The sequence below is a fragment of the Odontomachus brunneus genome, unplaced genomic scaffold, assembly GCF_010583005.1.
Source record: "Odontomachus brunneus isolate Ranch 3 - 2012 unplaced genomic scaffold, Obru_v1 Obru_scaffold_149, whole genome shotgun sequence".
NCBI classification, from domain to species: Eukaryota; Metazoa; Arthropoda; class Insecta; order Hymenoptera; family Formicidae; genus Odontomachus; species Odontomachus brunneus.
In genome coordinates this window covers 351725-363488 of record NW_022639599.1, presented here as the reverse complement: position 1 = coordinate 363488, position 11764 = coordinate 351725, and the positions used below count along the sequence as shown (strand labels likewise).

Below are 11764 nucleotides of genomic sequence, written 5' to 3'. Positions count from 1 at the left end.
TCTCTCTCTCTCTCTCTCTCTCTCTCTCTCTCTCTCTCTCTCTCTCTCTCTCTCTCTCTCTCTCTCGCCGCTCCTCCGAAGGAGAATATCGATGCGAATGGCTAACCGATCTCTCTCGAAACCGTCTCGAGTCATGACCGTCCGGACGCAAACCGGGTTCCCACCGGATGCAACCGATGCAATCGGCTGCTGTGCGCTGCGAACGTCCCTCGCGAAGACAAACGTGGCGTTCGTAACCTCTTCCTCCTCCTCTTCTCTCTCTCTCTCTCTCTCTCTCTCTCTCTCTCTCTCTCTCTCTCCTCGTTCTCTTCGTATCCATGTATCTCTCTGTCCGTCCGTTCGTCTCTCCTTCGCTACCCTTTCGAGTACCGAACGCAGTTCGACGAGTTCGACAATGCCGGCTCATCAGTCTATTGTCGCGGCGATACAATAGCGGGCGGTGGCCCTTTGGAAAACGTGCGCGACAATGGCGGGCAACGGGCGCGATTTCGGCGACGGAATGCACCGAGTGCTGCACCGCGAGTCTGTTCTGCGCCCGCTCTGTCCGCCTGTCTTGTCAGTCCCTTCGGATCCGGGATTGCTGCGAGGGATTTTGGCAGCATCCTCTACCGCGACGAGCCGTCAAGCCGCGCGGAAGGAGACGTTCTGCGTCAAGTTGCCTGGAGATATCGGGGTATCGGTTTGTAGAAAAGTTAGTCACGCTGATAACAGCGCGAAGATCGCAATTCCGAAAAACTGTATACTCCGATTTTCATGAAATTCGGTGAAATAGTCCCAAATACTCCCAAATAAACGTATCTAAAAATTTTCTGGCGCAATTAAAAATTAATTGGAATAACATTGAAACTTGTACTTGTGCAGTGATATAGATTGAGTTAAATTAGAGTTTTGCGGGGTAGGTGGAGCAAAGCCTATGAAATGTGTTATTTAAACTTATTTGAATTTCTTCATACAAATTTTTCTGATTTCCATCCGTGGTATGGAAATTTCCATTTCCGTGGTACGTAAATTCTCGGAAATAACTATATCCATTATTGTAACATTACATCAATCAATTTTCACTTGCGCCAGAAAGCCTTTTGGGTACGTTCGCTTGGAACCATTTCACTGAATTTCATGGGAATCAAGGGACGAGGTGGGTTTCCCGAAATTACGTTTAATTATTTTTTAATATGCGATAAACAGGGGTGTATTTCTTGGGAACTAGGTCAGGGCATATTAGAGTTTAGCGTAATAGGGCGTATAACGCACGTAGTGCCGACTCGTAAGCTATCGGTCTACGACACCGCGAGTTGCACGCTTCACGTAGCTGCGTCTACATCCGGAGAACCCTGCGAGGCGAATCCAGAGCTCCGCGTCAGCAAGCCAATTATGTCGATGTATCTAAGGCATTTGAGAGATTCGTTAACGAAGTTTCTCTCGCGCGCGTCTCTCAACAGCGCGACAGTATCGTGGTCTCGAAGAGAGAGAAAGAGAAAGAGAGAGAGAGAGAGAGAGAGAGAATGCGAGAGTTTCCGCTTGCACGTACACTACCTTCTCTCGCTTAATGTGCCTCGCAGACGCATAAGAGGCCACGACAGGTAGGTACATTGTGACGGTTGTAAGTGAGCTACGGTGAACATGTAAATTTGTAGTTTGGCGGTGCATGCTCTCGACGTTATTCCCGTCTGACGTTACCGAATAACGGAAAAGTGCGGACGGTGAACGTGAAGATCACAAAACCGAGAGAAAGGAACACGAAAAGCGACACGAGTTTCCCCTCGTATTTTTTTTTATTTTTGATTGACCACAATTACGCAAAAATGATCTAGTTCACACAAAATTACAATTTTTCTGAGTTTCTGTTACCAATGAATACTCTATATAAAACATAAAAACATAAAAAAATTGTATCTAAGTCTTGTGAATGTCTAAAATTAATAAAAAAAAAAACAGTTTTTATTTTCTGTCATTTTTTATTAATTGTCTATTTTTTGTGAATTACGGTTTTGTCACAATACTCTTAAAAGGAAGAAAATTGATCATATGCTTGACTTCTTGAACGATTGCTAAGAACCTAATGCTATCTATCCGTCTATACTCCTTAAATTATGTGTCAAATTTTCATTTTTATTTTTCTCCAAACGTACTTCACGCGAATTGGATCATTCTTGCATAATTGCGAGCTCCTCCATATTTTTACGTCGCTTCGCGACTGAATCCATTCCCGGCATCGGAAATTTTATTCCACGTCTGAACGTACACATTTGTATTTGTGCAAGGAGGGGAGAATGGTCTCTCATAGTTCTCGACGCGGACTTCATTATCATTCGTATCACAATTTCAGAATTAATGGCGCTTCGTCCGCGTCCCATCGAGTGCGCAAAGTTGCAGCGCGAATTATCGGCGAGCGACTCCCGCAGTTTATTTTCTTCGCTTTATGTTATCTATCCTCTCGTGACCCCTTTCCCTCCCCCCTTCTCTTTTTCTCTCTCTCGCCGCCGATAGAATACCGAAACGTCGTTAGAACTTTAACACGCGTTCTACTTTCGTCCGGCGCATTCGCTCGTTCTGTCCGTTGTTTACTCCCGCGACGGCGCGATTTCATTCTCGGTCGATATATAAATAGCGCAATCCGCCGATTTACATTCAAAGCCCTCGAACAAAGTGGCGAGCCTCACTCGAGAAAATGCTCGGGAGTATTTGCATTCTCCGGAGAGTCCGGATAGATGGGCTAACTTCGCATCACGTTCCTTCTTCTGGGATCAATCGTGCGGCCCGCGAATATTTGTAATATCGGGTGGACTACAAGCAGTATATATCTGTGCGTGGCGCGCAACCCGAGAATAAAAAGAGAAAGAAAAGGAAACGCGATGAAATTCTTTTTGTGCGTAACAAAACTTCTGATAAGATGCCGTTTTCACGGCGTAATCGTAACTCTTCGTTGCGCAATGCGAGATAAAGCTCGTGAAATACGTCCGTGATTATACGTAACAATTTTTCCACGGCGTATGTTAAGCGGCGCGCGCACCTTAAGAAGGTTATTTATAGGCGCTGCGCGAAAGTTGCAGGCGGCCAGCGACTGCATATCCACGAAGTCGACGCTACCGCTGGGAGATTCGAAAAGTTTCGGTGCTTTGTTACGGTGTTAACACGGCGGGACCCCTTGACTAAATTTTTAGCGTTAATAACTAGAAGACGCACGGCCCGCGTCGTACGTTTTTTAACGCTCGCGTCGGACGTTTTTTAACGCTCGCGTCGGACCTCGCGGTGGGATTTTACGCACAGCGTAAAAGACCTCTCTCTCTTTGCTCTACTCCCTTTCCCACCTCGTGATAACACCGTGGAATGAAAATAAAACACGAAAACATGTGTAAATCGCATATCTGTGAAAAGCGACGAGCTTTCACGTGTCTCTTTTGCAATCTTCATTTACGCGGCAGAGTAGACAAACATTTTGTTGCAAACAGCATAGTTGCACGACCCTAATCTGTGTGATGTGTATGGTTGATACGACTCAGTTACTTTGGTACATGAATGTGTAGTTGCGCGTGGTCTGCTCGTGGCAACCAGAAATTGTTTGGGATATCCATTTACCATGGATACACTCTAGTTGGAGTAACCAGTTATCGTCACTGTAACTCAGCAACTGCTCTGTGGTGACAGCAACTACAACAATCAGTCGTTCCGTACTTCACTAATGAATCTGATTGACATAATCAAATTTGTATATCAACCATACTGTTATTTCCTTCTCTCTCTCTCTCTCTCCCTCTTTTCCTCGGTAAAGTCCTAAGTTCACGGGCGATTTACGTCGAAAGAGCGGCGCGTTTAAGTTCGCCTTGCGGAGTTCGCCCCACGTTGCAGCATCGCCGTAACGAGATCTCTAAATTCGTATTTCCGCGCTGTGTATCGGCGAGCGAGCGCGCGAGATAGGATCCCGATTAACCTCGATCGAGTCGTCGATCGAGACGTACGGTACTCTTCTCGGGGTGGCCCGTAAAACTGGGTCGCGCAAACAACGTACCCACCGTCGCAATTTCGCGATCATCCACGAGTGAGTGAGTGAACGAGCGAGCGAGCGACGACGTGAATGCGAGCAACCACCCCAGCACCCGGCGCGCTCCGAGATGAGACGCATCTTCGGTTATATGACCGATGCTCGTAAAAAAGCCGGGGCTCGAGTCGCGGGGGAGAAATGTCAAGCCAACCCTCTTCCCCGCTATCCGACGGTTGGTCCCAGCGATCGCTGTCGAGGCTGGATACACAACGTAATGGAACGTGTCGGGGTTGGTCGCCTGGTCGTACATCAAAAAACTCGACCTCCTTACGATCATCTTCATTTTTTATCCACGTCGCCTTTTTTTACGGCCGAGTAAATGTGTCTCGTCGTACGCGCCGGCGGATCGGCCGTTACGCCGCACGATCCGCCCGAGGATCGCCGTGTCCCCGTTGGCTCGCGAAGATTTTACGTTTCGCGACACGTGAGTACGTCTTTCGCGTCGTTATTACCGCTTTCGCGAACGCGCTTGCTTCTTCGGCGCAGCGGCCGGCCGGGGGTGTGCGTGCTCGATAAATGCGTAATGACGCGTCGTGAGGCAAGCGTTGCAGCGAGCTCATCACACGTGGGAGCATTACAAGGGAGTGGCGGTGCACTGAGGAAAAGAGATCGTTTATTTCGCTGAAATTATAGTCATTTTCGGCGTGTATGTTCTCACGCGAAATTAGCAGGAGCCGTATGCGTATTAGATTATTATCGCTAACACTGCATTAGCCCTTGCTGCAGGAAAAAATGGTTATTTCGACTGTAATTGGTTCATTATGTAATTATAGTCACAAATACCAAGGTTTCTACTGTTTTCTCAGCGCATTATTTCTAACGCAGGCCGCATTACGGACATTACAGAGCGCTGTGAACTTCAATCATGTTCTCATCACACAGAGAAATGTTATAAAAAAATACATATATTGTTAATTAATACACCCCTCGTGGGCGGATTGCCGTTGTTTCACCGCCAGTCACGCCCGACGAAATGGACGAACTTTTCGCCGAGCTGTCCAAACGCACCGGTATAATATTCGATGCCATGAACGGCGCAACAATTGCTCGCCCCGCTGACACACATACGAACTATCCCACATATACCCACATGTACGCACGAGGACGGGCGAGCGATTGCGCGTTTCCTTACGCTTCAATCTGAATTCCAATTCGGCCCTCGCCTGCATTTGCGTACCAGCAGCCGTGATTGCGCGCGCCAAGACGGAGACGTTCCCGTATACGCTCCATCTTCCGCCCCGGTCTTCGCGGTTAAGGGCGATAATAGCGATCCCGGCAAGTAGCTGGCGAAGTTATACCGACAAGGTGACAAAGTAAGGGGTCGTGCTGTGTACGGAGGATGGGCTAGGAGACTGTGTGTGGACGGACGGAAGGACGGTCTTTCCTCTAGCCTGTGAACCGGGCGAGAACAAGCGAGGGCAAAGGGCCAGGGGTGTATTAAAGGGGCGCTATGACCCGATGCGCTTGTCTCATGCATACCAATAAGCCCTGCTGCATCTCGTATGTAGACGATCTGCCTGCAGCTTGCCTGCAACTTCGCTTATTTGTCCTGCGAAATGGATCCCCGCGTGGTTGGCCCTTGACTATACGGTCGCGATCGAGATTAGCGTGAGTGTGTATATATATGTGTGTATATGTGTAAGCACGATATTCTCGATAAGTACACACATGTGTGTGCATTAAGTTCAGATGTTATCGCATATTATTATTAAGCACTTTGCGGCTGTGTAGAGGATCAGAGAGAATGAATTTAGGGATAGGGACAATAATTGGGGTGAAGAAGATAGGGAGAGAGAAAGAGAGAGAACAAAAGAGAAAAAGTATCCGCTTAAGAGAGATGAGAAAGAATTCGAAATTGTAAGAAAGGAGAAAGAAAAAGGGACGTGAAGAGGTGAATGGGAGTATAACATATCTCGGAGCAATTTATATCTTTGGCTTCTTCTGCCGGAATATGGTGGTGACGGACGGCGGTAATACGCGATCTTGGCTCTTCGCCCGGAAGACGAAAAAAAGATTAACGAGAAAGAAATGTCCCTTTTGTCAGCGAGGGAGAAGAGGGGGCAAACGTCGAGTGGGAAATAATTCGCGATAAACAATAATAGGCGGGCGAAAGTAGAAGAAAACGTAACAAAATAACGCGGCCCGTCGAAAAGGGACGTGGTGCGACTCGGCGCGGGACACGCCCGGGCGAAACGAACTTTTATTAACGAGAGCTTTCACGAATTCGAGCGCGTTCCGCGCGAAAGAACGCTCCAATTTGTCCGCGTAGCGAGCGCGAAATGGAATTAAGGCCGACGAATTTGATCAGCGGCCGGAGTCCGAAATCTCGGCGAAAATACGGAGCCCCGGACGCGCGGACGAAACGCTCAGAGGGACGACTAATGATAGTTACCGCTGTGAGTTGATTCTCGTTTAAAAGATTTACGCCGGCCCCGTCTAGCTTGCAAATCGAATATCCGACTGGCTCGCCAAAGTAGTTCCGCGCTCGCGGACGAAAAACCGCGTGAGCGAGTTCGTCTATCTTGTAACTACGGCCCCGCTTTTTTCCCTTTCTCTCACTTTTTTTCGGAGCGGAACCTCAAGTTGCTTCAGTATACAATTTAGAAATCGAAACAACGTTCGCCGTAGTAATTATCTCTTTCCTCTTGTGACAATAAACTGTGTGTAAACGTGTGTGAGGTGACATCATCGACTATGGGCCTCATTGGGTCGATGAAGCGGGTCAGATCCTTGATACCGGCCTGGCACTGGCAACCCGTATCAGTATCGGATTACAGCCGGATGATAACTCGTGCCGGCACTCGATTCCTGGCTGAGCATTCGCAATTGTACACTAGCCAAGAGTGCATTTCTCGCCTAGTACTCGACGTTGACTGTATTAACGTTAATCTAAATTTCAAAATCGCGTATGTACCATTAAAAAAATAAATCACGGGATAGATAGAAACTTTAAGCTCGACGTTAGATCGCCCAAAAATCCGTCAAGTAAGAGTCTTAAACATCTCTGATCTCTTACTGATTAGTCTAGTCCTTTGCTTGATCGAAAATGGCGGATCTGAAGATTGTATCATGTTATGAAGAAACTATATAAAACATCAAAGATTCTTCTGCAAGAAAAATCACTATTTTATGATGAGAGATAAATACGTAAAAAAATAATTTTTTAGAAACTAAGAGATATATTTTTGTCAATAATACTACACAAATAAATATATAAGAAGATTTCTCTCAGGTTCTTCAACTCGAGTCAAATAAACATTCTTGATAAACAAAACGCGAACGCCATATTCTCGATGAAAAATTAAATCTGTACAGATTTTTTAAGGACTCTAGATCACCCAAATGCCATTTACTGTCGCGCCGGCACATTACGAGTGCGATTTATTAGACGCTATAAATGTTTTGAAGCACCGTATTTTCCTTGAAGCGCTTCAAAGCGTTTGCAGTGTTTAATGGATCGCACGCCACGCTCTTCCAAAGGTGAGATGACGACAGCGTGGCCGCGACCATCCTTATTATGAAGCAAGAAGTGGGAGCAAGGGCGTGGAGTGGGGCAAGGCCGTCGCCGGGGCCGCTGCGTCCCGTTACGTACGCGTGGATTCGCTTCCAAAAATAGCGTTGCGGAATTCAACTTATGCTTTCACTGACATACCGCGTCACGACCTACCTCACAGCGCGCAAAAGAGGCCGATCCAGCGCGCGGATCGATACGAATGTCAATAGCTTCGCTTGTAGACGTCATAGCGACTTAAAACAAAAGCCGTTGGAAAGGGAAAATTACCGCGCTTCCGACGGAAGTGAGATTGTTCTTCTGAGAAATAAGAATCTAGTAGCATAATTATATAAGCACGAAAAGTACCGATTTCTGCGCACACTAATTCATGTTAAAAACCAATAGAAAACCCTCGGTTTCTAATGTGGAGTAATGCAGTCTTATGATTTTGGATAAAAGGTTCACTTCAAAAGAAAAAGAAAATATTAACGAGAACGTTATTATAGTTCTGATATTATAGATCTACAGAATTAATCTGTGTTAGAAAAGTTTAGATGTCAATTTATTTCGCAGAATTACACAGAAAGAAGATAATATGCAAAGCTTGCAGATGTGTACAACGCGTGTATCAATGCTCGCGTGCAGGTCGACCTCATCAAACCGTCATTTTTCCGAATACGTGCGGTGAAATATTAACTTGCTTTTGGAATTAGCGTTCACTAACGTGTTCGAAATTGCATAAATACGGCGGCAACAACACGTAATAAATTTCGCGCATTGTGCCGAGTGCAACGTTGCGTCTCACGTCGTTTGAATTACTAACTGGCGGTTACCACCACTGCCGGCGGTATCAATTACGCAATATTGACATTGTTGTTCCATTGTTGCGTCATTACGAGGACAGCTATTACGACCAGGTTATCTGGACCTCGCGCGTTTATTTAATCAAAGATCCTTCCACATGAATAAATAACGGACTTGCGGAACAGGCGACAGCCGTTGAGAGCGCAGAGTACGGGAGAAGGTTACAGGGAAATTTAAATATATATTAATACACGCGTACACGTTCGCGAAAAGCTTTAATAATATAAGTATATTCCTTTTTTTATTTATTTAAATATATGTATGAGCCGGTATCCCGGGTTTCCGACTTGAAAATCCGGCCATTCCGAGAGCAACGCGGCGTAAAATATTAACAACAAAGCGAGCAACGGTAAAATCGTGCGCGATGGCACGCGCATGCATGGCTCGGATTTTGTGTGCAAAAAAAGAGAGGAAAATGGAAAAAAAACTTTCGTTCGCACTGCACTCCAAATATATCGACACGCCGACACTCGAGACGGGTTGAAACACTTTTTACACGAGCGAACGAGAGTGAGTGTACCGAAGGTAAACTAATAAATCGGGCAAATCGCTTTACGATCCACGTCCACGTCGGCTGCGACTGCGGGGATTAATAGGGCGACAGTGTATCAATTACACTGTCGTTATAATGTCGTCGAGCCGGTCGATGTCGTGCGAGAGCTAATTAACGAATCTCCACGGCGGCGCCGGGCTGTTACCCGGCGAAAATTGAGAGCCACTGGCTGACTAGCAGGTCGTAGATCAGTCGCGAAAGATCCTGATAAACGGCCAGGAGGATTAAATCGTCGATATACGACCTCAGTGAAACGGCGCAGTCCGGCGTTCGGTGTTCGCGTCGCGGATTAAAACTCGATTCGATTAATTGTCTCGCCTTTATCGACACGCTCGTCGAGGAGGAGCGTGAGTCAGCTATTAATTCGTAGACACTGCGGAGTCCGCGCGAATAAGAGTTCTCTCCGTTGAGAAAGTCCCTCTCTTCCTCGCCGTCGCTGTTAATCGACATCTCGATCGTATCAAATGAAGCTCGCTGAATGCGATTTAACGTTTCACGTTTAACGCTCGCTGAATGCGATTTAACTCACCCAAATCTGTTGAACGCTAGTGAGAAGAAGATGCGTCGCGGTACAGAGCTGAGAAAATTCTGCGCTTTGTAGAAATAACACGAGATCATACAGCTGAATTTCAACGTTGAATTCGCGTAAGCTCCAAGTGATGCTCGATTTTCAACACTTCATGACACTTCAATCGTGTCATTTATATCGCGTAGTTGCGGAGGAACGCGACTCGTGCATTTGTAGTGTGACGTCTAATGCATTCCGCAACCACCACCAGCACGCCAAATGTTTCGTGAAAGGTCGCGTTAACTTACATGGTATCGCGCATCGCTATTTGTGGCACGCTTTTGATAAAACTCACGTCAGTATCGCGTTTCTGTCGCAGGTTATCCTTGTGCCTCACAGCCACACTGACCCGGGATGGCTGAAGACATTCGAGCAGTACTTCCACAGTTCCACGAGGAGCATTCTAAACAACATGGTCTCGAAACTGCAGCAATGGCCGAACATGACCTTCATCTGGAGCGAGGTGTCCTTCTTGTCGCTGTGGTGGGACAGGTAAGCGCGAGGGGAATTACGGGAAATTGTGTCGCGAAGGGAGACATTAGAAAACCAACGGATAGGAGACTCGCGGATCTTTAAATCGAGCATCTTGTGGACAGTTTTCGCAATAACGAGGATAACAATTACCCAAGGATTGGGAGATAATAAGCGATTAAAAACTTAATCGAGAACATCGTTTGAAAGCACGGTTGAAGCAACGTCCGTGGTGTAATTCTGACGAGGACGATCATTCACGAAGCTCGAGTTCGCGGAGGATAAATCGTCTTACCGACGATCTGTTTCTCCCCGAGGACGACTCTCCGATACACACATTGGCTTGTGCATTTCTAATTAAAGACAAACGTCGCTTAGTGCATTCGCGTGTTAAGTAAACCGCGATTCCCCGCGCAAACGTCTCTTGGAACGGTTCACAGCAAAACTGAGTATTACCCTGCTGTGTCGCGCCCTCGAATATCAAAGGCGATATCGAAAAGCGACTTGTATATTCCCTGTATGTTTCCGATAATGTCCGTCCTTATCGTTAGAATTCAAATTCACGCGATTCGGAAGGTCGATATATCCCATCTTCACCCCCTTTCTCCCCGTTGTCTTTGAAAGACAGGAGAGTCTTTAATACGGGCGACTACTCGACGACGTCTCGTAATCGATATCCCTCATTGGCGCGCCTAGCTCTTTGAAGGCACGAGCCTCTAATGCAGACGTCGCGTCCGTAATTAAAGACAAACGTCGGTTCGTGCGTTTGTGTGTTAGGTAAACCGCGCCTGTCGCCGTGCGGGCATCTCTCGAGGAAGAACGGCTCGTCGTAAAATAGGCCATTGAGGAGGAAAAGAGCGATAGTATCGGGGTGGAAGACCGGGTGGTGCTCGAACCACTTGGCGCGAAAGAACGGAATAGAAACCCGAGAACAACGACGGACGGGTCTTCTTTTTTAACGAGCCGCGTGGAAAAGCTGCGGATAAAGTAGGAATGAAGACGAAGGAAAAACGCGAGAGAGAGAGAGAGAGAAAGAGAGAGAAGAAGAAGAGGGAGAAGTGTCGCGAGCATAAAAGTGGATTCCAGGAAAAGGGAGCGGATAAAATGATAAGTTCTAGATGAGTTTCACAGGGGAGCTCGCTTTCATTATTCTCGCGGCGCTCGTCCGAAGGACAGAACGGGATCCGAAGGTTTGCTTGAAAGTAATTTTTACTCGAGGATTTAGTCACCCCACGGGTCGATACGGTTTTATCGGACGAGGAGGGCGCGAGAATGGGTACTTGCAAATTGCTGAATGCGATCCGCCGTGCTCAGAGCAGTCTTGGAAAGATAAAGTGATTGTGTGTACAGTCGTTTGAAAATCTTGGGATTAAAAATTAACCCGCGTCTTTTTTTCGCAGACAGTTCAAATTGCGTGCTTGATTAATCGCGCGCGATACTAGAAAGAACCACGGAGCGTAGATTACATTTTTTTTTTTTCATATCTTTCTCTTGTCACATTGATTGAAATTTTCAGTATATATTAAAATACAAGGACATAAGAAATAATCGTGAAAAATTCATTAGTCTAAAATTTATTTAGCAGTTTAAAATTTTTCATAACCTACATTACGATAAGGTAACTTGTTCATCTCGAAATTCGACTCATTTTTCAATTTTATCCTAGAATTTTTGCGCAATAACAGAGCCATATTTATTCCGCGTTTTACCTCGAGATGCTCGTGGCGTCAATCCTGTACATAAATATAAGAAAAAAAAAAAAAAAAAAATATATAT

At 46.3% G+C, this 11764-nt stretch overlaps 1 protein-coding gene and 1 long non-coding RNA gene across 6 annotated transcripts in view; one reads left to right on the top strand and one right to left on the bottom strand.

Annotated features, from left to right (window-relative positions):
• LOC116850580 overlaps positions 1-11764 on the bottom strand; it is a 298594-nt gene that overhangs the window by 138661 nt on the left and 148169 nt on the right. The gene's annotated exons all lie outside the window — the stretch shown is intronic.
• LOC116850569 (alpha-mannosidase 2) overlaps positions 1-11764 on the top strand; it is a 181057-nt gene that overhangs the window by 143567 nt on the left and 25726 nt on the right. For all 5 annotated transcript variants that reach the window (XM_032829005.1, XM_032829007.1, XM_032829006.1 and 2 more), the window contains one exon: positions 9837-10009. In XM_032829005.1, coding sequence (XP_032684896.1) covers positions 9837-10009 — 173 coding nt within the window. The remainder of the gene's footprint in view (positions 1-9836; positions 10010-11764) is intronic.